The sequence below is a fragment of the Oreochromis niloticus genome, linkage group LG19 (assembly GCF_001858045.2).
Source record: "Oreochromis niloticus isolate F11D_XX linkage group LG19, O_niloticus_UMD_NMBU, whole genome shotgun sequence".
Lineage (NCBI taxonomy): Eukaryota > Metazoa > Chordata > Actinopteri > Cichliformes > Cichlidae > Oreochromis > Oreochromis niloticus.
Window position 1 is genome coordinate 8,269,644 of NC_031983.2, and position 25,529 is coordinate 8,295,172.

The window sequence follows — 25,529 nt, forward strand, 5'->3', positions numbered from 1 at the left end:
CTGGGCCAGCACTACTGGTAACATCAAGTGGATTGCAGAAACCATTAGCAGAGGAATTACAGCTGGAACTGTCGATGTGGTCGCACATTTTTAACCCCGGTTGTAAATCTGCCGCTGACACGTTGTGCGCTTTAACAGACACGTAGGCTCTGAGTGAAATTGGCGAAGTGATTTTTTTTTCTTTCTTTTTTTTTGAAGTTACGAAAGGCAAGACAGTCTGTTACAGAACCATCCATGAAAGAGTCTGTGTCTTTCCAGGGAAAAAAAATTAAAAATCCAGCCCCCTTCAGTCCCGTACCCTCCTCCTCCTCCTCGGGTTAGGGCAGCTGCCAATTTACGGACAACAACGTTTGAAGAAGGTGGACCACTGCCCTACAAATGAAACCTGTGTCTGATGGAGGGGACTATTAGCACAAAAACTGGGATTTTATTCTTCCTCTGACTTTGGGTTCAGTTAATAAACTTCAGGACACATCTCCCTCTCTCCATTAGACCCGCTGTAACCTTTACACCGTGGCATTATAAGGTAAGACTGCTTTATGATTAGTCAGGTTATTTGATACAAACTTTTATATAAATCATAGTCTGGATTTAAAACAAAAATCATACTGTATTATTTCAAAACTGTGAAGCCGCCTTACCGTCTGCGCCGTAGGTATGGTCTCCGAGTATGCAGAGTGGTAAAACAGGCTGTTTCTCTGAGCAGTTTTTTGGGATGCAGAATCAAACATGTGAGGAATGTTGCGACAGGAAAGACAAACAGTGACTTTGGAAAAATCCGTCTGTCCATTCACAAGAAACTTCCTGCGTGGTGTGAGGTGCTGATGTGGATCTGGATTTGAAGAACCATTTACTGAGATTTAAAAAAACAAAAAAGCTGGAATCATTTGTAGTAAGAAACCCTTCATATTTGGTTAATAAGTTGCAACTTTATTTATTCATAGATCAATATAAAGTCGGAAGTTATTAATTAGAGTGATGCTTTGGGTGGCAGTGTGTGGGAATTCTATGATATTATCTTCTCTCTTTTGTAAAAAAATAATAATAATAATAATACTGTAAATCCTTTTTATATTAAGATATTGATAAATTGATTTGTGCTCAGCCAGTTAATCATTCAGATTAAATAGTCCAACTCCTTGCTTAGCATTTAGATGAACCAGAAAGCCAACAGACGTAAACTGCACTGTGTCAAAATGTCCAGGAAATGTTTAGCCACCACAGATTTCCATGTTGTGCTGCTTTATTGAAACAGGCTTATAGGTCAGTTTTGTCCTCCATCCATCCAACTCCTTGTGGCTCATGTGGACTATTCTTAGTATAAAGTTTCACAAAGTACCCCAAAAGTCAATAGCATGTTGCAAAAAGGCAGGGAAATCTTTTTTTAGTCCACAGAGCCCAAACTGCCAGTTTATTTTCAGTCCATGAAAATACAGCACAGTACAGATTTCTGCAAGTATTTAGAGATTAAGAATGAGATATGTGTGGCTTTTGGTGGGAATGTGGGCATGATGTTGTGCAGGGTAAGACTTTATAATGGCCAAGAGTGTTGTGTATGTGGGTGAGTCAGAGCTGTGCTGATTTGGTGAACTGCTGCCTGGTTGATTTGAGCCTTTCACAAGACATGATCCATGAGCACATTGGTATGGCGAGTGGCTGCTTTGATGATAGAAATAAAAACAGTAGGATGAGAAAATGGGTGATTAGATCAGAAACATCAGATTCAGACTTTGTATGGAGGTTCTTTTTAAAAAAGGCTACAGAAACCAGAAAATAACTAGTTATTGTTTGTACTCCACTAGTTCTTCAGGCTTTCTGGAGGTCTTCCACCTAGCTCAATGGATGAATCTATTTTGTGTCATGACAGACAGTTTACCATATAACTGGTTTTAAATGGTGTCTTTAGATATTTTCTTGCTGTTGCAAAAACACATAATTTGTTTATTTCTCAAAGATAACACAGTTTGGCTGGCATAAAATAGTATCTTTGCACAGTCTAGGTACTTCCCAAATAGCTTTTGGCTGAAAACGTGGTATGGTTTGCAGTGTGTTCTTAAAAAAATTGAGGAAACTGAACAAGTGGAGGACAAACGCAAAAGTGGCCTAAAATAAAGCTATCTAAAGCAGATGAACAGTATCTACATTTTGCATCCTTAATCAATAACAGAAAAGGTTAAGGTATACCAAATTATACGAAAACTACACTGAAAATCAGTGACAAATCAGTGAAAGCAGGTAATATGAAGTCAGGAATCCAAGTTGGAAATTTATGGTTCAAACCATTGTCAATATGTACAGAGGTGATCAGGAAAAAAGTACAACAGTGTTTTACAGCCATCTGTAAAACACAGTGGAGGCTCTGTCATGGTTTGGGGCTGGAATTCAACCAGTGGAGTTGGAGGTCTCATCAAAACTGATGGAATTATAAACAGAAAAACATCATCAGATCTGATCTTCCATGTGGTAAAATCTGGAAAGCATCTGATTGGCAACTGCTTAATTTATCTGCATGACAATGATCCCAACACACTGTCAACCCACTAAAACATACCTGAATAGAAAAACACAGTATCAGTCATGGATTGGCTTCCCCAGGGTGCGGACCTCAGCATTATTGAAGCAGTGTGGGATCATCTTTGGCAGGGAACAGAACAAAAGGCAGCCAACATCCAAAGAAGTGCTTTGAATGGCCTTTGAGAAGCCGGAGAATTATTCCTGAAGACTACTTAAAGAAAGCTTGTCTAAGAGAGTTCAGGCTATTTGTAGACAGTCAAATATTGCTTTTCATTGAAAAGCAATATTTGACAAGCTTGAAAAGTTTTCAAGCTTGTTATAATTGTACAAAGTCTTTGTTTGCCTTACATATTATGTTTGTATTCATTTTTACACAGCTTTTAATAAGTCCCAGCACCTAGTTCCCATTTTCCTTCAAAGACATAAAGAAATTAATGGTGGCCTAACACCTTTGCATTGTTCTGTATCCTTGCTTCCATATGGGATGATTCTATGTCACGTAACCTGGAGGTCATTATTTTTGTTGGGTGTCATGTCTGTCAATTATGATAACTCTATACTGACCAAAGTACTGCCTGAGATCTGAAAACATGGTGATTTTTACAGTAGTAAAGGCAAAGACACACATGGGTTGTAAATGGTTTAAACTACTGACAAAAGTTAGCACATTTGAAATGGTGATAATAATAGGTCTTTACACACAAAAATTATGTGTATGTCTAAAAACAGGAAGCTGTCTGTAAACTCTGTTTACAACAGAGTTAAAATGTTAGTGTCGGTCTGCCACATATTTTAGCAAAACTTACCTTGTTTACAACCTTTACTCTATAATAATCTACAAAAGAAACCCGAAAAAACGTGGAACAAAATACAGTGAAGCAAATCATTTAATGCAAAATGCAAAAAGTAGCTCAAAAATATATCAAATGTTGAAACTATGTGAAACTGTGTAATGCTAACTAAAGAAACTAACACGCTAACAATGAAGTTGATTAGAAACAGGCCAGTAAAATGATTGGTTAGAGGCAGAAACAGCATTCCAGCGATCCTGAGTTCTCCAAAGTCATAGTCAGGATGGGAAAATGGTTCCGAACAAAAATACTTCTTAGCTTGAAATTACAGAGAATTTAGGGCTTCCTGTATACAACTGACATGGGCAAAAGTCACAGTTGAATAACCCAGATTCTCAGCTGTCATGTCTGCTTTATGATAAGAAAATGAAAATCTGTAAATAACTGATACCACATCCTCTGGTGCTGAAGAGCATCTGGCTTGTTAGCACCTCATATTTCAAAAGCCAGCATCCATGAACCTTTAACAGTTCATTACCTCACAAGGCGTGGATAACTTGTGCATCTGTGAAGACATCATTAATGCTAAAGGACATATAATATAAACAAATACTTCCACCTAAATAGCATCCATTCCAAGGAAAGCCGTACTCAACCTATATGCACATATTATAACAGCATCATTCTGCAGTAAAGGAGACAATTATGTAGTCCAAGTTTGTCACCCACTAAAAATATTTAATGAAAATATGCGAAAAGTCAGTAACTCTCCTGGCTTTGATGTGTCTCATCAAACTCATTCATCGTAGCCAAACTCATGAATCAAACTCGTTCAGCCCTTCTTAGTTTCCAGCTTCCATATGCTCACCACACACATCCTTACAAGCCTCACTGGGTCTCACAGACCATAGTCAAGAAGCGCAGCAGCTTTCAAGTTGTGTGTCTGACAGAACAAGAAGACAAATGGTGTGTAAACGTCAGTTTATAGTTCTGTAAGGAAAATATTTGCAGTGATATGCTCTGCTAACTACCTGTATGTAAGGAAACAGTGTTTGCATTTGATTTTCTTCCTAAAAAATATTTTTGAGAACGATTCAAGACACAGAACACACAAATAAGCAGCTTCAGACGTGCTGGCTATGCCGTTAAAAGCCTCTTCTGACCATCTGTGAATGTGTGTGTCCTTCCATACGGCGTGAAACTGGACTCAGATGATGTACTCAGCCTTAGACCATGTTTTGGAAAGGTTAACTTAAGTTTGTGGTTTCTGTACAAACACACCACACTGCTTCATTTGTGTCTCTGGAGGGACAGACGTCAACTCGCTAAAGCTCAAAAGGAGCGTGGCTGTCAGGTTATCAATAGCAGGCCTATACCGTGTCCACTGCCAGCCCCCGAAAAGAGCAGAATGAGGTTTTCTGAGAAAAATCAGACTTTTGGTTTTTCATAGAAAAATTTTTTTTATTAATAATTTATTAATTATTAACCCAGAGTACTGTCTGTTCAGCATTGTGAAACATTAGCACGCACAAATTGAAAAAGGTTGAACAGAAAACTACACAATGGGACAAGGACACTTTAATTAATTTAATAGGTATAAACATTCATGTTGCCTTTAAATTCAGCCAGATCATGGGGTCATTAAAGCCTACGCTTATTCAAATATCTCCTCCTACCCCCACACACATCAGAATCAAGTATTAACCAGATGGTTTGAATCAGACTGCTGGAGCAACTCTACACTCTTAACATCAATCCTTCCATGTGTTGAGCATATTTGAGGCGCTTTTTTTCAGTACTAGCTGCAGCTATTTAGAAAATACACTGAGGGTGAGCAGTTTGTGTGCAATGTGCTGAAAACACTGTTGCAATTACTGTATTTGCGCCCCTTCTGATTTCTTAATTTTTTGCATGTTTGTCAAACTTATGTGTTTCAGATTGTCAAACAAATGTTCATATTAGACAGAAATAACCTGAATAAATACAGAATATAGTTTTAAAATGAGGATTTCATTTATTTATAAATTTTATATGTGACCTATGTGGCCCTATGCAAAACGGGTAAATGACCACTAACCATAATAGATCGTTGTGTCACTCTTGCCAGCAGGAAGTGCAATCATGCATTTCTTATATCCAGTAATGATCTTTTACGTTGCTATGGAGGAATATTTGCCTGCTCTTCTTTGCAGAATTGTTTAAAATCAGTCACAATGGAGGGTTTTCGAGCATGAACGGCCTGTGTAAGGTCACGCTAGAGAATCTCAATCTGGTTTAAATCTGGACTTTTCCAAAACCTTTTTTGAGCCAATCAGAGTTGGACTTGCTGGTATCGAGTGTGCTTGAGCGTCATGGCATGAAGTGATGGCCGGATATTCTCCTTCAGGATTTGTTATACATCTGTTATGTCAGCAGTGGTTTTTGTATTGGACGCCATTTTCGCCCAGTTTCTTTCATATTGTTGAACAATGAACACTGATCTTAACTGAGTAAAGGCCTGCAGTTCTTTAGATGTCGTTCTGGGTTCTTTTGTGAAATTTTCCTGAAAGAGTCGTTGATGTGCTTTTGGAGTAAATTTGTTAGGCCAGCCACGCCTGGGGAGATTTACCACTTTTCCAAGTTTCCTCTATTTGTGAATAAGGACTCTCGCTGTGGTTGCTCAAAGTGTTTGAAATTGTTTTGTAACTGTAACTGATTAACAGATGTCAATGACTCGGTTTCTCAGGTCTTTCTTTAGATCGTGGCATAATGTGTTGCTTTTTTTGAGATCTTTTAAGCTACATCACTTTGTCAGACAGGTTCTTTTTTAGGGAGTTCTGGATTCATCGGGTCTGGTAAAGAGACCAGTGTGAGGCTAGTGGTTAATCACAGTTAAAGCATGATTTAAAAAGGGGTGAAAATGTGAGAAATATGGAAAAAGAACTAAGAAATCATTACACTGCATTGGGGCACCCAGAGACTCCTCAAGAAATCAGGGTTAAAATTCTGGGGTCACCTTTTTCTACCAATCACTGAAACCATATTAGAGTGGGAGCTGATCTAACTAAGAAAGAGGGGTGGACTTTTTAAAAAAAATACTTCAAAGAGTTAAATCTCTGTCTGAATTGATGTACAGGAATATTTGGTAATTACAGCACAAACTGACTTTTTTCCTAGTGAAAAACGAGTTGTAGAAATCAGTACAACTCTGATATCCGTGTTGTGTTTTCTTAAATGTAGAAGTATATAATAACTGTCTTGCACCTTTCTTTATATGCAGCTGAAATAATGGATAAATCAAGATACAAGCAGCAGTTAGCGTTCAGCCTCCTGCTTTGGTTTTGGTTGCCGTACTGTTTAACTCAAACTACACCGTCAAACACCGCCACGTCAAAGCCCACATCGACACCAACACCATCCCCATCCCCCCGGCCCGAAAGACTAAAGGTCAGACTGGCTGGATATCCTCGAAAACACAACGAGGGACGGATAGAGCTGTTCTACAAGGGAGAGTGGGGAACCATCTGTGATGACGACTTCACGATAGCTAACGCCCACGTACTTTGCCACCATCTGGGCTTCGTCTCAGCCACAGGATGGACCCACAGTGCTAAATATGGCAAAGGCCAAGGTAAGGGTGGCTTCAGCCATGAGTGTGTCTAATTTCAGCATTCAGTTAAATATACTGTGTGATCATCCATGATTTAACACACATAAAGGTGTTCAGAAAGTAAGTTGTTTCCAACAGAATTATGTGCCAACATAAAATTTAGTTTGTCTAGACTCCCCAGTGTGAAGCACTTGAAGATAATACTTACATATAAAGTTAAACCCAGTATTATACTATTAATATTTAGTGAATAATTCTTTCTCAAGAATAAAGTATCTCAGGAACCACAGGGTTGGACTGGGTTAGACAGTCATCATCGATACCCGTACTGACTTTGGTGATCCAGAGCATGAGATTGATGTCTTTAGCTTTTTGTGTAATGTGTTGAAAATGATTGAATAGAATCGTTTTTTATTACCATTTGCACAGCTTCCCAACTTTTTTTGAATTGGGGTTGCATTTTTGTTCACCTCAGTGACTACTACTGAAATTGTAGTAACTGTGAAACGCCTTCACTTTTTAGGAAGTGCATTAAGGCAATTTTTTTGTAGTCCTACACAATTAAAAAAAACAGTATGTTTCCAGATGTTTATGAACAAGTATTTGTAAAAATAATAACATTCGCATCACCTCTAGCTCTACTTAGGTTTTTGGAACTAATTAAGTTGACATGCTAACATTCCATGAACATGTTAGCATTGTCTTTGTGAGTAACTAATGACGTCAATGTTAGCATTTAGCTCTACCTTAGAAAGCTGCCGTGTCTAACCTTAAAAAATCTTGAATTTCTTGAAGAGTCCCCCTTGATTTTAATAAAACTACAACCACCGTTTTTCCTTCACTTGTTTTTTTAACCGTAAGTGCAGCTGCAAACGTTTTTTCCTAGACCACCAGTGTTACAAACAAGTGCTACTTCCAGGTTTGGGTTTATTGCTTTCTCCCTCCTGGGAGTGTGGTGGAGTTTCCCTAACAGTTTGTCGCCTGCGTAGGAAAAATCTGGCTGGACAACGTGCAGTGTCACGGAGGTGAGAAGAGCATCGAATTCTGCAAGTCCCGTGGCTGGGGCAACAGCGACTGCACTCACGATGAAGATGCCGGCGTTGTCTGCAAAGATGAGAGGATACCCGGCTTTGTGGACTCGAATGTTATTGATGTAAGTTGCTGAAACATTATTAAGAGAGATTTTGTTGCAGTCAAAGTTAGAGTCGATTAAGAAGCCGTCACTTGTTCATAAACAATCCTATTTCTTCACAGTTTATAGACTCGATATATAAGGACTACACACATGGAAGAAATCTAACGCCTCTGTGCAGCTCCACCTGTGGCTAGCACACATGGTGCTGATTAGCTCTTTTTCTATAACATGTGTCTAACCTGCTGAAAGCAAAAGCTTCTCCAAGTGTATACTCCTGAGGTGAAATTGTAATAAACTTAGCAGCTACAGTCAGTTATAGCAGGGCAAAACACTTAAAAGGTGATCCTGTAAATTCCTGGATATGATGCTTTCGTAGGCTTGAAGGTAAACTAGTTTAATTTGACCATTCATCTAGGTCTGTGTAGTTTTGCAGTTTTAAAAGCGTCTTGTACCAATTGCCAGTGAAGCTCATCTGCAATTTGAAAAAAATGATGTCACCAGTTCATTTATGAATTTCTGTACTTGAGGACTTCTGCGTCTAACACCTCGGCTTACATTATGCAGAATACATGAATGTCAAACTCAAAGTTAAACCATGCCCTCATTTAATAAATAAAGATGTGCAACTCAGAGCCTCTCAGGACACACACATAGGTGGGTTGCTGGCTGAGATTTTTTTTCCAGTCGGTCTCTGTCTTTGATGTTGTTTGCATAACTGAATGGTCCCAGGTGAACAAGGTTATTCTGGTGACTCGTCTCTACAGACTGAATGAGCAGATGACACAGGAAGATTGCATTAAAAACAAAAAGCTTCATAAGAATAAGTGAGTGGATTTTCAAATACATGACCATCTTCCCTCTTTTTCTTTGTTGCTGTGAGTGAGGGTTGCTTAAATGTGGCATCCAGACTTTAATCTACGACCAGAGCCAGATTTTTCTTTTCCAAATAAACAGCAGCGGAAGTGAGTCAGTGCATCGCTGGCAATTGGAGTCACGTTTACCACTCGTGAGCTGTTAGTGAGAGCACGGGACCTAAAAATACTGTCCGGTACAGACATGACTCACTGTGTAGTCTGGTCCTCTCGTGCAGGACAAGTTTCATAAATAGTTTAGCTTTCATCCATATAATTTAGTTCCAAGAGCGACTTGTGATCCTATATAAATAAATATATTTGTTATTTATTCCTGTTCTGCAAGGCACAAGTTGATGAGAACAAAGTAGAGGAGGTGCGACTCAGGCCAGTGGTTGGCGTGGCCAAAAAGAAGCTGCCCATCACGGAAGGTGTGGTGGAGGTGAAATACAAAGATGGCTGGGCACAGATCTGCGATGCAGGCTGGACAGCCAAAAACACCCGCGTGGTCTGCGGCATGCTGGGGTTCCCTCATGAGAGGAAGGTCAACAAAAACTTCTACAAGTAAGTGAATCGCATCAGGTTATGAGGCTGTTCGTGTATCAAATCAGCAGGAGAGGCCCCACACTACTTTAAAAGGGAAAGCATGTATCTCCAGTTTTTTTTTCTTTTGGTTCCTTTTGTAACCTTTATTTAACAAGAAAGGATCTCTTTTAAGAGTGAGAGAGTCTTAGGCCAAGATTTTAAACTAGCATGTTTTTAATAGTGGGAGAAACTCAAGATCCTGAGAAAAAAACAGCAAAAACATGAGCAAATCCCTCATTTATTGATGATAATCTTCAACTAATCTCGAGAAAGACATTTGTTTTGTTGCCAACACTCAGATGAGACGATCACATGTCTGTATAGCAAATGTGAAGCTTGACCTAGACGCTTGTTTCAGTTATTCCACCTTTGTTACTTTCATCTGCTTTCGGTCTTTATGCTAAAGGCTGCTGGCGGTAGCTGTTTAAGACCAAGACAGAAGGTGGGAAATAATTGTTTGATTTTCTGCTGAATTTATAAAATTTGCTTACTACCAAAGAAATGAACAGGCTCTATTTTGATGGTATTTTCATTTTAACAGAGAGAGGCAGAATATCAACCACAAATCCAGAAAAATTAAAAAAGTCATACATTTTCAGGTTATTAAGTGAAATAAGTATTTGATCCTCTACAAGCAGCCAAAATTCTTTCTCCCACAGATTGTCTTTGTGCCCATGTGGCACACAGATCTCAACTTGTCATGTGTATGAAGCACCTGCCCATCAGTTTCTTCCATTCCAACCTCTCCACCACCAAGACAGGAGCCAGTGGTGTTCTCACAGTCACTGAGAACACCACTGGTAATACGCTATGCTGTAATGACTGAAATCTTGGCCCGACCACAAGGTCCACCTGCTCAAGAAGGCACATGCAGAGGCCTATCTTAAGCTTGCCAAAGAACATCTAAATGATTCAGAGAAGGCTTGGGAGAAAGTGCTGCTATCAGAAGAAACCAAAACTGAGCTCTTGGGCAACAACTCAGCCTTCTGTGTTTGGAGGAAGAAAAATGCTGAGTATAACCCAAAGAACACCATCCTCACAGTCAAGCATGGAGGTGGAAACATGCGTTTGGGGTTGATTCTCTGCTACCGGTACAGGCAGACTTCAGTGCATTGAGGGATCAGTGGACAGGGTTATGTACTGTAATGTATTGGATGAGAACCTCCTTCACTCAGCCAGAACCCTAAAGATAGGTAGTGGGTGGGTTTTCCAGCATGACAGTGACCCAAAAGGTATCACTAAGGCAACAAAGGGGTGGATAAAGAAGAACCACATTAAGGTCATAGAATGTGTCAAGACCTCAGTCCTACAGAAAATCTGTGGAGTCAAGAAATCTAAAGGATTTAGACAGTTTCTGTGAAAAGGAGTGGGACAAAATCCCTCATGAGATTACCCCACCATGTACTAAGTCATGTTTTGTTTGGGAATCAAATTCTTGTTTCAAATCATTTTATGACCTTTATTTAATGTGTTTTTTCTGGATTTTTGGTTGATATTCTGCCTCTCTCCATTAAAATGAAACTACCATAAAAATGAGAGATTGCTCATTTCTTTAAAAGTGAACAACGTCACAAATTCAGCCGGGGATCAAGTAATTATTTCCCCCACTGTATGAATCTCAAACTCCCTAAAATAAAGCAAAGAAGTATACTTCTTAAAATATCAAACTCTTCCTTTAAATTGACAGGAAAGAGAAACCAGTTGCACAGCCTATAAAAATGGATTCAATTATAGCGGACTTTCTTTTTCCAAGTTTATTTCTCAGTGCCAGCAGTGGGAATCCGGCTGCTTGTAAACAACGGCTCTAACTTGCTCTTTCCCTCATTCACTTGGGATATTTGATGCAGCCTCTCTGACATTGTTCCCACACTTTTAGTGTGTAAACCAAAGTGGCAACAGTTTGACCAAACCTCAAGCGAGATCTTAATCTGTGTACAGTAAAGAGCAGACATTATAGTGACTGCTGTTTACTGTGGCTGTGACAGGGAATGCGTGTAGACTTCCCCTGCCAACACTGCATGTGCTGTCTGCAGCACAGCTCGAGTGAGGAAAGCTTCAGCATTTTGTATGAGCGTCTGATTGTTCTCTTCTGGTTCTAATTTCTTCATTCAGAGGATGTTTTTGTTGTTCTTTAGATAGACTGGAAAGCTGAAAAACTTCTTGGGCTGTACTCAGTACTTTGCAAAGGAAGTTGAAGTGACTGTTAACTGTGTGCATGAATGGAAACCACAGTCCAATCTGTGTTGTCACAACAATTACCAGTTAAGATTTCACCTGGAGTGTTGATGTCTTATGATTGCAATAAAAAACAAAACCTATCTTATGATTTTTATGTTTTGCTTCCAAGGTCATATATCAAGCCAAATTTCAGGCCTTTCTTTTCCTCTTAAAACTATTTAGACTGGATGGAGCAGATCCTGCTGTGTTATATGAGAACAGCGATTCCCTCCAGAGTGACTGCAGACATTCCTGGCTGCACTCCATTCGAGGACGTTTTATTCGTCCCCTGCAGACGGTTCACAGTAGTACGAGGGGAAATGTGTGTTTTCTCTCAGACACGTGTGAAGGCTGAGGCTTTGGGGGGAGGTTTGGAGTCAGAGAAAGGGGGTCTTAGTAAGATCATGAACAGACTACCAGGACATGAAATGAGTCGCAATGTTCATCTTATTGGTGATATTTTATAGAACAAAGAGCTTTCAGTAGTCATACTTCACTACTTAGAAATACCTTGAGTTGTGTGTAGTCATAAAGAATGTGGCAACAAAACTCAAGCGATAAGTGAGCGTTAGATTAGATCAGCAAAGCAAAACTCAGCCTCCGGTCCAAGCTAATAACAGCTGGTCCACCTCACATTAACTGTTAGCTTAGCTAATACCTTTCTACATTTCCAATTGGAAAATTTCAAACTCCTCCTTTCATGCTGATCTAATCAGTGCTACGTGTGATGTCACTGATACCTGATCTGTTTTGCTCAGGCAGTCTGCAAGCTATTCAAGTACCCAGCAGTCTTTATATGCTATGCAGAGCTTTGCAAACCAGTCTCTATATGTTGTAGCTGTGAACTGTCATTAAAAAAAACTGCTCTCCCGCCTTTGTGGGGAACTTTGCTGTGACTCCATTTCCTGTTTAAGCCACATTTTAAACTGATTAGTATTAGACCTGCCACATCAGTTGGCTATTTTGAGGCCCTGCATGCAAGGACATCTCCAAAGCCTCTGCACTGGCTGGTTCCCGGCTATGAGTGTGAAAGTGTGTGGAAGCCCCTGGGTCAAAATACAGGAGAATACCATCAAATATAAATAACTGCAGTCACTAATAACTAATAAATTCCTTTCTCAGTAGTAGTCCTTACTAAAATAGATACTGATTTATAGGGAGTAAAAAAAACCTAAAAAAACAAACATAAATTACATTATGCAATTCACAAACTCATTTTATTACTTATTGCAAAGCCTCTGCGTTACAGCAGCCACACAGCTGTGATGCATGCTCTGCCACATGTGCTGCACATGGTGCTAAGTATTGCAAAAAGTGCAGTCAGCAATGCTCTGCTGGATAAACTATATACCCATTACCTCGAGCTTTTTTTCCTGCATTATCTTTTCGTACGATCACATGTAGAGTAACACATCTGTGACAGGCCAAGGCTGTTTTATCACTCACGCTTTCTATGAAATATAACTGCGCTATATTAGTCAATAACCAATACTGTGTTAATGACTTGCTTACTGAGGATGTCCATTGCACTGCTGAATTCTCAATGGTTAGACTTGCTTTCAGCTCTTATCACACATGTGCGTATTGTGTATGTATGTGTTTATTGGTGACTTACAGAATGCTAGAACTGTTACTCACCACTGTCTCTTCACTAGCTTAACTAAATGTGTGTACTGACCAAAGACAGCCTGTGTATGCGTTAGTGTGAATGTGTGCGGCCAGTTGAATTGTGTGCTTGGATGTCGTTTCTCTCCTGCATGTGATGGAATTTGGCTGTCTCACTGTTACAGACGTCTGAAAAAGCGAGCAGCTGAGAAGGTCTCCAGGCCAAAGGTTAATGTTTCAGCCGGTGGAAGGTACACTGTCCTGGGAAAATCCACTGTCCATGTCTGTCTGCACTTTTGTTTACTGTAGTTTTGGTAGTGGGTTTCCAGTTGGAGTAGAAAATAACCACTCAGTGCCTGCTTTTTAGCTCGTTGTCCCTTCCCCTCTCTCTAATCTCATATTATTATGTTGTGTGGAGCATACGAAGGGGTTGTGGTACATTGTGCTAAAGTACTTTTCTTCCCATTTCTGTCTTTTAACATGACTGCTGACAGCACAGATTGAGAATGATACCTAAGTCAAACCATATTACTTAAATTTTATATATTATATATCATCAGCACAAACCCTTTCTTACTAAAATTCTTAGCATTTCACAGTATTAATAGCAAAACACATAATGAACCTTTTGATGATACAGATGTTGTCAATCTGTGCAGTGTCAGAGGCCTGTTTGTTTTAATGCATTAGTCCTTTTAATCTAATGCAACAGCTGGAAATCCCATTCTTCATTATGGCATGCTTTTTGGAGGAGGTCAGCAACTTTTCATCCTGGGTTCTTAAACTGAAGCAGTCGCAGACATTCGACTGCAGAGTTCATGTAACAGAAACTGACCTGCATCTGGTAGAATCTGCAAATAATTTACAGTGTTTGTTTTATCCTGTTCATCCTGTTTTATCCTGGTATGTGAGTATTAGGAAGTCGCACCACAGATGTTTTTGGATGTGTTACATGATACTTTTTGGTGTCCTGAGGTTAAACTTTTGCTCCTGAGGAAAATGAATTATTGCAGTGAATAGCTAAGCTTAACAGATAAATGTGGTGTGAAGGAATATACGTTAAATCAGCAGTCCCCAACCTTTTTTGCACCACGGACCGGTTTATGGCCTTTAAGGTGTCGCGGATAAATACAACAAAATAAAACCAGTACCGGTACCAAAAAAGAAGATTTACTCATAACACACGGGAAAAGACCCAGGGAAACTGAGTTAATGATAAAAACGTTAAAAAAATAACACGAAAAACTGATTAAAAACCCTTGAAACCATAAATTTCACACCCGAGCCTCAACTCTCGTGGCCCGGAACCAAACGACTCCGTGGCCTGGGGGTTGGGGACCGCTGCCTTAAATGACCATGCTGTTTTTTTTTCTTCAAGTCAGCTAATCCCTCAAAACGATCAGAATAAATTAATTTTTCCTTTTCTGGTTTGTGGTTTTCAATACCAAAGCTTGACATTGATTTTTTTTTCCAGTCATTCTGTTGTAGATTTTTTTCTGTGCTTGGGATTGTTGTCCCAATGCATGACCCAGTTTTGGCCAACCTTTAACTATCAGACTTTATAATATGTTGGTATACAGACGATCTCATGAACCTAATGACTGCTCAGGTCCTGTGGCTGCAAAAAAGTCCAAATCATTACGTCCACCACTGTGCTTGACAGTAGGTATGAGACGCTTGTACTGATATGCTGTGGTTGGTTTTTGCCAAACATGGTGGTGTGCAGACATTTCCACTGTGGTCTGACCTGTCCAAAGGACTAGCAGCCTGCCCCAGCTTCTGCTTTCATAGAGACTTTTATACTCACTGATTATCAGTTAATCAAGTACCTTTGATTAGCACCACCTGGAAGCTGTGTACTCTTAATTCACATTGAAGCAGTGAGAGTGTACTTATTAGTTTGGCAATAGAGCAACATTGAAATACTTTTTTTCTGGTTAAAACAATACATTTACAATTTGCAGATTCTATTTGATTCAGTTCTTGACATTTGAAGTTTTGGGGATAAGTAAGAAACTCTTTAAAATTTAAAAGAAAAATCCATCAACACAAAGCACAGATCACCCTTACCCATAGACCCTGTATGGACTGTCATGTGACCTTTAACCATTAGACCTGCAGGAAACTGACACATGTGCTTTTTGTTTGCAGTCCATCCACACATAAAGCAATGCCATACAATAAAAAAACCCTTAAAGTTCACACTGACATAAAAGTACATCAATCACAGTAGCTTAGTTTGTACTAACCATGTGTCAGTGACCGTGTTAAACATGTGATACACTTTATGGCCCAAAGCATATGCGACATACCAACTGTTTAGCTATTTATACTGTTTCTGACCACCATTGTCACACCAACTGTATACAAAGGAAAGGAAAAATCTGAGTATGCTTTTGTCCATAAAGTGTATCTACTTAGGTCAATGCTAATTAAACCTGTCGGGTCTCTGCCCTAATGGCCCAACATTGTATGTTGTTGTGTTTTGTTTTCAGTCTATTTCAGTCGTTTTTATTGAAATTTTGTTGTAATTCATCTAAGAAGGATGTGCTTGGTTCAACTAGTCTGTGTGCTTTTTGTGCGTTTTTACTCTGTATTACCTCAGTAAAACACAGTGTTTTACAACTGTTTAATGACAGTTGCTTAGCAGCTATGTTGAATATGGCACATCCTTTCCTGAAGAGTGTATCTGTACTAACACACTATAATACATTACGCAGTCTTTGTTACAATGATTTTTCAGTTTGTCACATCACTTTCGTCACCAAACTGTGCACTCTAACCCGTCTTTACCTTGCAGGCAGACACCCAAAGCTAAAGCTATCACTAAGTCTAAACAGAGCAGCCCTGGCAAAAGGTAATCTGAGAATGAACAACGAAGTGGGGAAATTCAACCTGTCTGCAAAGACCAACACACATGCTAATAAAGTCTGAATTTTCCCATCTTCAGAAATAGAAAAACTATAAACCAGATTCGTTCTCTCCAATATGACAACCTGTCCATGCATGTGAATACTTATAGAGAATGACTCTGACATACTGACATGAAAAAAAACCATTAAGTAGAATCAACAAAATTTTGAATATTAAAATTGTCGTAGATGTGTGTGTACCATATATTTAATTGTGTTATGTTAAATGTCCAACGATTTTTTTTATTATAAAGAGCATTTTGGTGCTGAAAAACTGATGAAATGGCTCAAGCTTTTGTCAGGTAGACTATGTAGCGTAGCACAAAGACTCTAAAAAATAGCAGGCTCTGTTCTGTTCTGCTCTGAATCTATAATCGAGTGAATCAGTATAAAGATGCAAATGTAAAAACCATTTGCCATTTTATAAAAGGTTACCTGACTTTTTTTCTCAGTCCAGCAGAGACCTTTGCCAAGATTTCATTTAAGTTTGTGCACGTTTATGTGGTCTTTATTGCTATGCTAACCAACTACACCTATATATAAAAAAGTGATACACAGTAGTATTTTGCTAGCCCACCATTAGCTTTGGTGATTGCACACATTTCCATAAGCTTATGCAATGTGACAACATTTATTTCAATCCAGAGCCTACTGACAACAGAAGAGTTGGACAACTTAAAGTCCTCTTCAGCACATGCCAGATATTGTCAGTGGTGGCTAGTTGAAATGCTGTGTCTACTTCATGAACATCTCTTTCACAATCTGGGCCTAATGAATCCTGGTGTTCATTCAGTATATTCAGTCACCTTGTTTGTTGGGTCATTAATGTTGCTGAACTTAGACTTAAACCTCCAATCTAATCTTAACTCCACTGCCACCGCTTGACTTGTTTTTGGCCCGTCATTGTAAATGGACTTTAAAGTCGTCCTCTTGTCAGCAAGACAGAGTAATGAATATTTTCCTAAATGTATCTTCTTTATGAACTTGATTAATAATCATAATCTTCATTTGTGTGTTTAAAACAAACCACACCAACATTTTGAGATTAAAAAAAAAGCTTGTGTGCTATAATGTAGCTAGGATATTTAACAACTAGGATATTCTTTTCTTTAATGTTTTTCTTATTATTGTGTGTTTGTGTGTGTGTTTTAAATATATCATCATAATATATTTTTCAATTGAGTGAATCAATGTATTGATTCACTCAGTACTTCACTCACCACAGTCCCTGCCCGTGCTTCTGCTCCCTCCAGGTTGTATTTGGAACGTCAGAAGAACAACTTCCTTCTTCACTCTGTGGCATGTACGGGTACAGAGGTCCATCTGGCCGCCTGTCCGCTGGAATTCAACAAGCCAAACGCCACATCCTCCTGTGCAGGCGGCATGCCGGCCGTCATTAGCTGCATGCCGGGGCCGCTGTTCATGCAAAACAGCGGTTTGAAAAAGAAACTGAAAATTTCGGTAAAGTATTTTTTTGTGAAGTGATCATAAATATGTGCTGGCATAGTTGAATAACGTGATGTGTCTCTTTGTTCTTTAGACCAATGTGAGGCTGAAGGGAGGTGCCAAGGTAGGCGAGGGTCGGGTCGAGGTGCTGAAAGACAACGTGTGGGGGACTGTGTGCGACGACCGCTGGAATCTGCTGTCGGCCAGCGTTGTCTGCAGGGAGCTCGGCTTTGGCAGCGCCAAGGAAGCTCTCACCGGTGCCCGCATGGGTCAAGGTCAGGAATAATTAAAAAGTTGTACAATGGTGATCTTTGGCTCCTCCAATCTGCATGTCAGAGTATTCTTGGGTGGGATACTGAGACCCAAGATGCCCCTATGCATAGTAAAAACTGCCTGTTTGAATGTGTGTGTGACTGGGTGAATGAGGGTTGTAGTAAGAAAGTGCTTTAGAGGGTCAAATTTAATAGAAAAGTACAATATCAGTACCAGTGCATATATAAAAGTTAACGGATCTGGTTCGACCCTATAGATATCTAACTCAACTGAAGAGGTTATTTATAGAGAAATGTTGGTACAGATTCAAAAAATTTATTTTATAAGACTTTAATCATTGAGTGGATTTTGTTTGGGGGTTTTTTTTGCATTAAATCTCTTAGAAGCCATCACCTGAGGCAGGATGTGTTTATAACTGTCTTCAGAGAGGACTTCAGTCACCAGCTGTCCATCTCTGGCCTTCTAATCTCTCAGGTCATTGCTTCAACCCAAAGAACTGATAATCTGCCTTTAACATTCCTACACGGATTCCTCATTTGAAGCTTTTTGAAAAAGTAAAGGAATGCTACACATGTAGAAAGATAAAACTGAAGGAATGGCAGACATGAGAGACAGAGCTATAAATATATTATGCATTTTCGGATGAAGTCATTGCAATAATTTCGTAGTGAGTTTTATCCATAAATTCTCCTACTGAGTGCCCCATTCATTAAATAGCTTTTTTTATGTGTGTTTGTGATTCCTAAGTGGTGGTCAGGCACTTTTAAAGCAGAAAAGTTTTTTTTTTTTCCAGCTGGGCTATGGATCATTTCATGTGACAATGAGGCAGTCAGTTTTATAAGGCCAGCATGTGTCTGAGCCACCTGGGCTCCACATGAGCAACAAGAATGACTTTTTCTGCCAAGGTGTAGAAGACATCGCATAGAGTCAAAGATGAGTGTACACTGAAGACATACAGAAATATAATCTATGAAAATACATGCATAGATTATGGTGAGTTGTGTTGTTAAATAACGATTTTAATCATTTTTGTAGCTAAACTCTCTGATCTGCATTTTGTCCATTTCCTTGGATTGTTGGAAAATATTAAAGTTGTTCAGATTTGGCTGAAAAGCTGATCTGCTTCCAAAAGCCTCACTGAAGGCTTAGAGCAGGCAGGTTGGGAATCCTGAATGAAGCAGTTTTTTGTGTATGTGTGTGAAGAAATGCATGTCCTTGTGAACAAATTGTGCCTTTGTTAGGTCGTTTAAGGCGCTGAATTTCGACGAATTTTCTTAAATCAATCCACACACACACAACAGCTGCACACAGATAATATCATTAGTTTCTTGCAACTTCAGAAAGAACGCACCCGTCATGTGTGGTGAATACATAATTAACAGATGAGACACACTCTACACTTATCACGGCTCCTGCCAAATGGAATAAAAAGATGTAGATGAGTCCTGAAAGAGTGATGATTTCTGTGATAGTGAACCTTTTAATTTTAAACTTGTATATTCGAGCGCGTAATCACAAACAATAGAAATCACATGTATTACATTCCATTTGGGACTTTTTTAAAAATTGAATTTGTAAACCGCATGCACAGTAAAGGTGTGTGTGGTGTTTGGAGATCTCGCCAAAGGAGAAACAAGCAGTCTTTTTACAGGGCAGCTCTCAGAAATGCTGGGTGGGGATGTCTGCTGTAGTTTGTGTACATTATGATATCTACCACAGAAGAAGTTGGCAGAGGAGGCTCGTCAGATAAGTTGTCTGTACCTGGGCTGTCTTCCAGAAAGCAGGTTTAGTCAAAACCTTGAATTCATTAACCCTGAGATGCGATAAACTCTGGATTTTCCATTGCAGACAGAAAAGCAACACAAACTCTGGGTTCATTTCTGAAATCTTGCTCTTCTCACTGGCTCGTGTTCTTTAGCATGCCTTGAGTTTAGTTTTCAGCTTTTAAGACACAGGGTGTCCTTTACATGATCAATGTGAAGACAAATTGATTTGTTTAAATAACTGTTTTTATCTGAACAACACTCTACCTTTAAAATATTACACGCAGCAGACGTTTTCTCAGTCTGCCTCTGTTGGAGGTGATGTTGGTAGCACCGGCTCTGGAAGTATTCACTTACCCATCCAAATCATTGAATTCAGATGTCCCAATCACTTTTATGGCCACAGGTGTGTAAAATCGAGCATGCAGGCATGCAGACTCCTTCTGCCAAATTTCTTTGCTACTAAATTTTCCACAGTCAGCTGTTGGCAGTATTATAACAAAGTGGAAGCGATTGGGCACAACAGCAACTCTGGTACGTAAAATCAGATGCTGAGGTGCATAGAGTGCAGAGATCACCAACTTTCTGCAGAGTCAAACACTACAGACCTCCAAACTTCATGTGGCATTCAGATTACCTTAAGAACAGAAGATGGAGAGCTTTATAGAATGGGTTTCCATGGCTGCATCCAAGCCTTATATCAGCAAGTGGAATTCAAAGCGTCAGATGCAGTGGTGTAAAGCATGTTGCCACTGGATTCTAGAGCAGTGGAGACATGTTTCTGGAGTGACCAATCACGCTTCTCCATCTGGCAACTCGATGTACGAGTCTGTGTTTGGTGGTTACCAGGAGAACCATACTTGTCTGACTGCACTGTACCAAGTATAAAGTTTGGTGGAGGGGGGATTATGGTGTGGGGTTGTTTTTCAGGAGTTGGGCTCATTCCCTTAGTTCCAGTGATAGGAACGCTTAATGCTTCAGCATACCAAGACATTTTGGACACTTTCATGCTGCCAACTTTGTGGGAACAGTTTGGGGATTGCTCCTTCCTGCTCCAACATAACTGCACACCAGTGCACAAAGCAAGGTCCAGAAAGACAGGGATGAGAGAATTTGTGGAAGAACTTGACTGGCCTGCACAGAGTCCTGTTCTCAACCCAACAGAACACCTTTGGGATGAACTACAGCAGAGACTGCGAGCAAGCCCTTCTCATCCAAGATCAGTGTCTGGCCTCACAAATGCACTTCTGAAAGAATGTTCAGAAATTCCCATAAACATACTCCTGAACCTTGTGGAAAGCCTCTCCAAAAGAGTCAAAGCTGTTATAGCTGCAAAGGGTGGGCCAACATCATATTTAACCCTATGGATTAAGAATGGAATGTCACTCAAGTTTGAGGCCTTTATAGGCAGACCCACACAGCCCTCAGCAGTGGCCTGCCCACTGTTGGGTCCTCGCAGAATTCCCTCTTAGCAAAAAGGCAAAATTGTGATGGGCCAAACACAGGCTGGCCTACCTGTGGTCTATATAGAGGCTTCAAATGGCAAAACTGCTGTGGGATAAGCATGGGTTTACCCTGCTCACACAGCTCCACAGTTCACCCACGACTACAGAGTAAAGAAGAACTCTTTTCTCTCCCTTTCTCTACCCCGTAGATTTCCAGTGTCTTGTACTTTGAGTCACTCCCTTCTGGCCATTAAAAAGACTACTGGTTTAGAGCACTACAGCATTGGCTGCACTTTTCAATTCCAGGAGCTACATTCATTTGTTATCCTGTCTCTACTTATATGTTAATCTACTAAACAGGTTATTAAATTGATCTATTAATTTATTAATATCTCTTATAAAAGCAGTCTTTTGGGAGTTAAAGCTATCCCATGTTAAAATATCTTTGAATATTTAATTTTCAGCACCTTCCAAATATATTTTATGCAGCTTCTTTCATTAAATTCATTCCGATCAGCTGCTGTGGATCCAGAGCAGGGTTACACTCGGACATTGTCAGTCATGCTTCCTGGAACAGACCTCCGCTGTGTGTTCAGACTCCTGTCAGACCACCACCTGGCTCAGCGAGTCCAACAAACATTCCTGAACATCACTGAAGTCGGAAACGAGTGCGGCCGAAGGAATTCCTTTCACAGAAATCACGCGTCACAATCACCTCATGGTGCGATGACTTGCAGAGACAGAGTGAGAGTTTAGAGAGTAAATATGCAGCAGGGTGATGCTGACGGATGTTAAAAAGTTAGCTCGGCATTTGTTTCAGTACTGCATACAGTTTGGAAGCCATGCAAAAAGAGACCTTTAATTCTGCATATTGTAGCATATCAAGTGTATTATAATAACCACCATAAAATCCAAAGACTACAATTTAAGTACTGCTAATTTGGGGTGCTTCTTCATCTTTATTGGCTGAGCCTCTGAAAACCAGATTGAGCCTTTGAAAGGTCCAAAAAGCATTTGTGATGTAACCCGGATTGTACTAAATCGGATTTAAGCTCCTAATTAACTGCCTTGGGGCTCAGTGATTGCTGCAGTTGTTGCTACATAAAGCTTAAAGATCTTGTACCAATTAAAACTTTTGTGAAACCCTCAAGTTTTGTCAAAAAATGTTTTCCCATAATTAATTACAACATCCATAACTGAAATCTATTATGTCAGAAGCTCTAAATGTATTGTGTATCCAAGCTCTTAAATACTGTAGGATGTGTCTCATCATTTTGCCTTTAAAGACTATCAAAAGTAACTTCAAAGTTGTCAGTGCATCTGTCTGTCTGCTTGTCCAGGAATGGGTCCGATCTACATGAATGAGGTGAAGTGCCTCGGGCAGGAGAGGTCCATCTGGGACTGCCCCGTTAAAAACATCACATCAGAGAACTGTCAGCACTCAGAGGACGCTGCTGTTCGCTGCAACGTACCTTACATGGGCCTCGAGACCTCGGTCAGACCTGAACTTTCTCACTAGAACATTTCATTTAAAAGTTGTTAATTTGAGAAATTTTTCTTGTTTTATATGAATTCATAGCAAATAGACTTACTTTTCTAAACAGTCTGAGTTAAATATTGTCTTATTTCACACTGTCTATTTTAGTATCTTTTCTGGCCTTCAGTAGAAGCTGCTTTAGTCGTCTCTGTGCACAAAAATGTGAGATTTAGAGCTAACAGTAAGAACAATCTCACATCTGTTCTCAACCAATAATCCTTCTGTACTGTTGTCACAAAAAAGCTCATTGGCCAAATCCTCAGTTTGAGTTTCACATTTGTCTGCTTTGAATGAGTTTCATTGTTGAGTTGCTGAAAAAGCAAATCAAAATGTTTTTAAAAAAATCTAAAATCAGTTTGAAAAAGCTTTTTCTGACAGCAGTGACCTCTTCTGAAAACCGAGTATTTCTGGTTGTTACACTTCCCCTTGTGTAGATACACACAGACGGCGGGCTAAAACCTCCTGAAATTAGATACTATCATCAAAATAAACCTTCAGAAAATGTTAATTATCATCAGTAGTTAAACATGTATATATTTTTCATAAAGTAGCCTGTAATATTTTTGACATAATTAGAGGTTATTCACAAGAGAAACAGAGTTTTTTTTAAAACAAAACCCGTCTCTTTGTGCATCTACGCTTTGCTTTGTGGTTCCTAACCCCTTGGTCCCGCACAGATCCGAATCACAGGAGGACGAACCCGCTATGAGGGCCGTGTCGAGGTGCTGACCTCAGACCCTAATGGGACACAGAGCTGGGGTCTGATCTGTGGTGAAAACTGGAGCACCAAGGAGGCCATGGTGGCCTGTAGGCAACTGGGCTTGGGCTACGCTAACCAGGGCCTGCAAGTAGGTTATTAACACTACCAAGGACAACATTCTGCAACAGAGTAAACTGTTGTCTTTTTTGGTACATTTATATCATATGGAAATATAATATACTGTCATGTACACCCAGCGGCCTTTCATTTTAGTTTGTTTTTAAGGCTTCAACGTTATTAAAAGTGAAGAAACTCCTTGTTTAGACGACTGTATTCAAGGCAACAGTGTAAAAGTTCAGTGACTCAAATATAGATAACCTAAGTCTGAGGAGTGTTCACGCCATGCCTCACATGAGCCTGGTATGTTTAAAACGTGGTCTGCAATGGTCGATTCTATGGCAGCAAATTTAGATTTGAAATCATACAATACACTCTTCTGTTGAAATACTGATCTATGGTTACTGTCATTTAAGTACTAGTCCATTATTTTTGTAATTGTATCACCAAAATCATCCTTTACTGCTTGAATCAATCAGGTCAATCAGGATAGATACATAGAAAAATTCCTGTGTCTCCTCATGTGGTAGTTTTCCATTGCCTTGTTACCTTCTGATAAAACTCAGACCTCTAAGTTTTAGCTGTGTAGGTCATGTTGCCTAAGAGGGTTTTATATTTTGTGAGTCATTCCATTTTCTTCCGAGCACCAATACTCTGTCGCCTTAAAGCCAGTGGTGTAGTAAACTCCAGATGCCGGCATCCTCGAAAAAGTTCCAGCTGGTTTTCTGTTTCTGAGATGGTGGATCCAGCTTCTCTGGCAGTAGCTGCAGGTGCATGTTTACCGGCACGTAATCATGAAGCGCTCAGCTCATCACAGGCACACGCACCACAGAGTGCAATAAATGAAACGGCCACTGAGTGTGCAGCTTTTTTTTCTTTTGGTGCATAAATGCTCAAATATATAAAATCTTTAATGACTAACGTAGACTTAAATTGTTGCAGTATATGTTTTAAGAATATATTTGAGCATGCATTCACTAACATGTGACAGCATATTATAATTTACATATGGGTAGATGTTTCTTTCTCTGTCTGGGGGAATAAAAAAACAACCCACTTCCGTGCAAGTGAAGCTTCTAATCTGACCCAAAACCGCTCGCCACCAAAGTGAAGTGGTGACCTCATGGGGAAACCATGTCGATGTTTTCCTCGCCTATAAAAGACTAACCAAACTGCTGCTTCAACAACACACTTTCTACTGCGGGAGGACTGGATATGAACACTGACAGGTTTAGCTTAGACAGTTCAGAGACAGGACAGGAAGTGTGTCCCCTCACTGACTCCCAGCAGGACAACTCTGCAGATCCGGATAGTGGGCGGCCGGAGCAGTTATGAGGGCCGAGTGGAGGTTCAGGTTGGGTCCAAGTGGGGCACAGTGTGCAGCACAGGCTGGACCACAAAGGAAGCCATGGTGGTTTGCAGGCAGCTAGGGCTCGGCTACTCCATGCATGCCATCACTGTAAGTAGGAATGAAGACTTAAATCACACCACGAGCAAAACATGCACAGAAGTAATGATAGCACAGACTGTGAAAAACAATAGCATGACAGACTCGCTGCTAGGATATTCAGGATTGCAGTAGAAGCACTATTAAGTTGAAGAAACATAGATTTGAATTACAAGTATGTTGTGTTTTAGATTTCTTACTATAAACTATTATCTTTTTTTCTGTAAAAATCGAGGAAAGCTCACAGGAATGCTGAAAACTGACCAAAAAACCTCCAAACTGCTAAATTTAACTGGCAGCATTTAGAAAATTCTAAAAGCTAATGAAGCTTTTCGGACCCTCATATTTGTCACAGTGACTGATATAAAGTGAACATTTCAAACCTACAAAAAACTATTTGTAAGAAATATGTAGAAGTTCAAATTTTTGTAAACAATTTTGCTTAAAATTTGTATTCTAGGTAGATCACCTACAGTTATTGGTGCAACAGAATTTGAATCCTAGTTCATTGCTGATATTTTGAAGCCAAGAAGAAAAGAAGAAAAATGTGCAGATGTGCTAACTCACTGGCTAAAGTATAAAAATGGCTAGAGTGGACAAGT

General features: G+C 39.7%; 1 protein-coding gene across 4 annotated transcripts in view; it reads left to right on the top strand.

The window, feature by feature from the left end:
• Positions 1-216: 216 nt before the first annotated feature.
• Positions 217-25,529, top strand: part of loxl3b (lysyl oxidase-like 3b) — a 30,099-nt gene continuing 4,786 nt past the window's right edge. Inside the window, exons 1-10 of one of the 4 annotated variants that reach the window (XM_019348855.2) lie at positions 217-526; positions 6,565-6,915; positions 7,884-8,047; positions 9,227-9,444; positions 13,473-13,538; positions 16,088-16,144; positions 17,453-17,660; positions 17,740-17,920; positions 22,467-22,621; positions 24,784-24,939. In XM_019348855.2, coding sequence (XP_019204400.1) covers positions 6,573-6,915; positions 7,884-8,047; positions 9,227-9,444; positions 13,473-13,538; positions 16,088-16,144; positions 17,453-17,660; positions 17,740-17,920; positions 22,467-22,621; positions 24,784-24,939 — 1,548 coding nt within the window. In that variant the 5' untranslated portion in view covers positions 217-526; positions 6,565-6,572. Of the gene's footprint in view, positions 527-6,564; positions 6,916-7,883; positions 8,048-9,226; positions 9,445-13,472; positions 13,539-16,087; positions 16,145-17,452; positions 17,661-17,739; positions 17,921-22,466; positions 22,622-23,340; positions 23,512-24,783; positions 24,940-25,529 lie in introns of all 4 variants that reach the window. The other 3 variants (XM_013272908.3, XM_013272909.3, XM_013272910.3) reach the window with 3 other exon arrangements.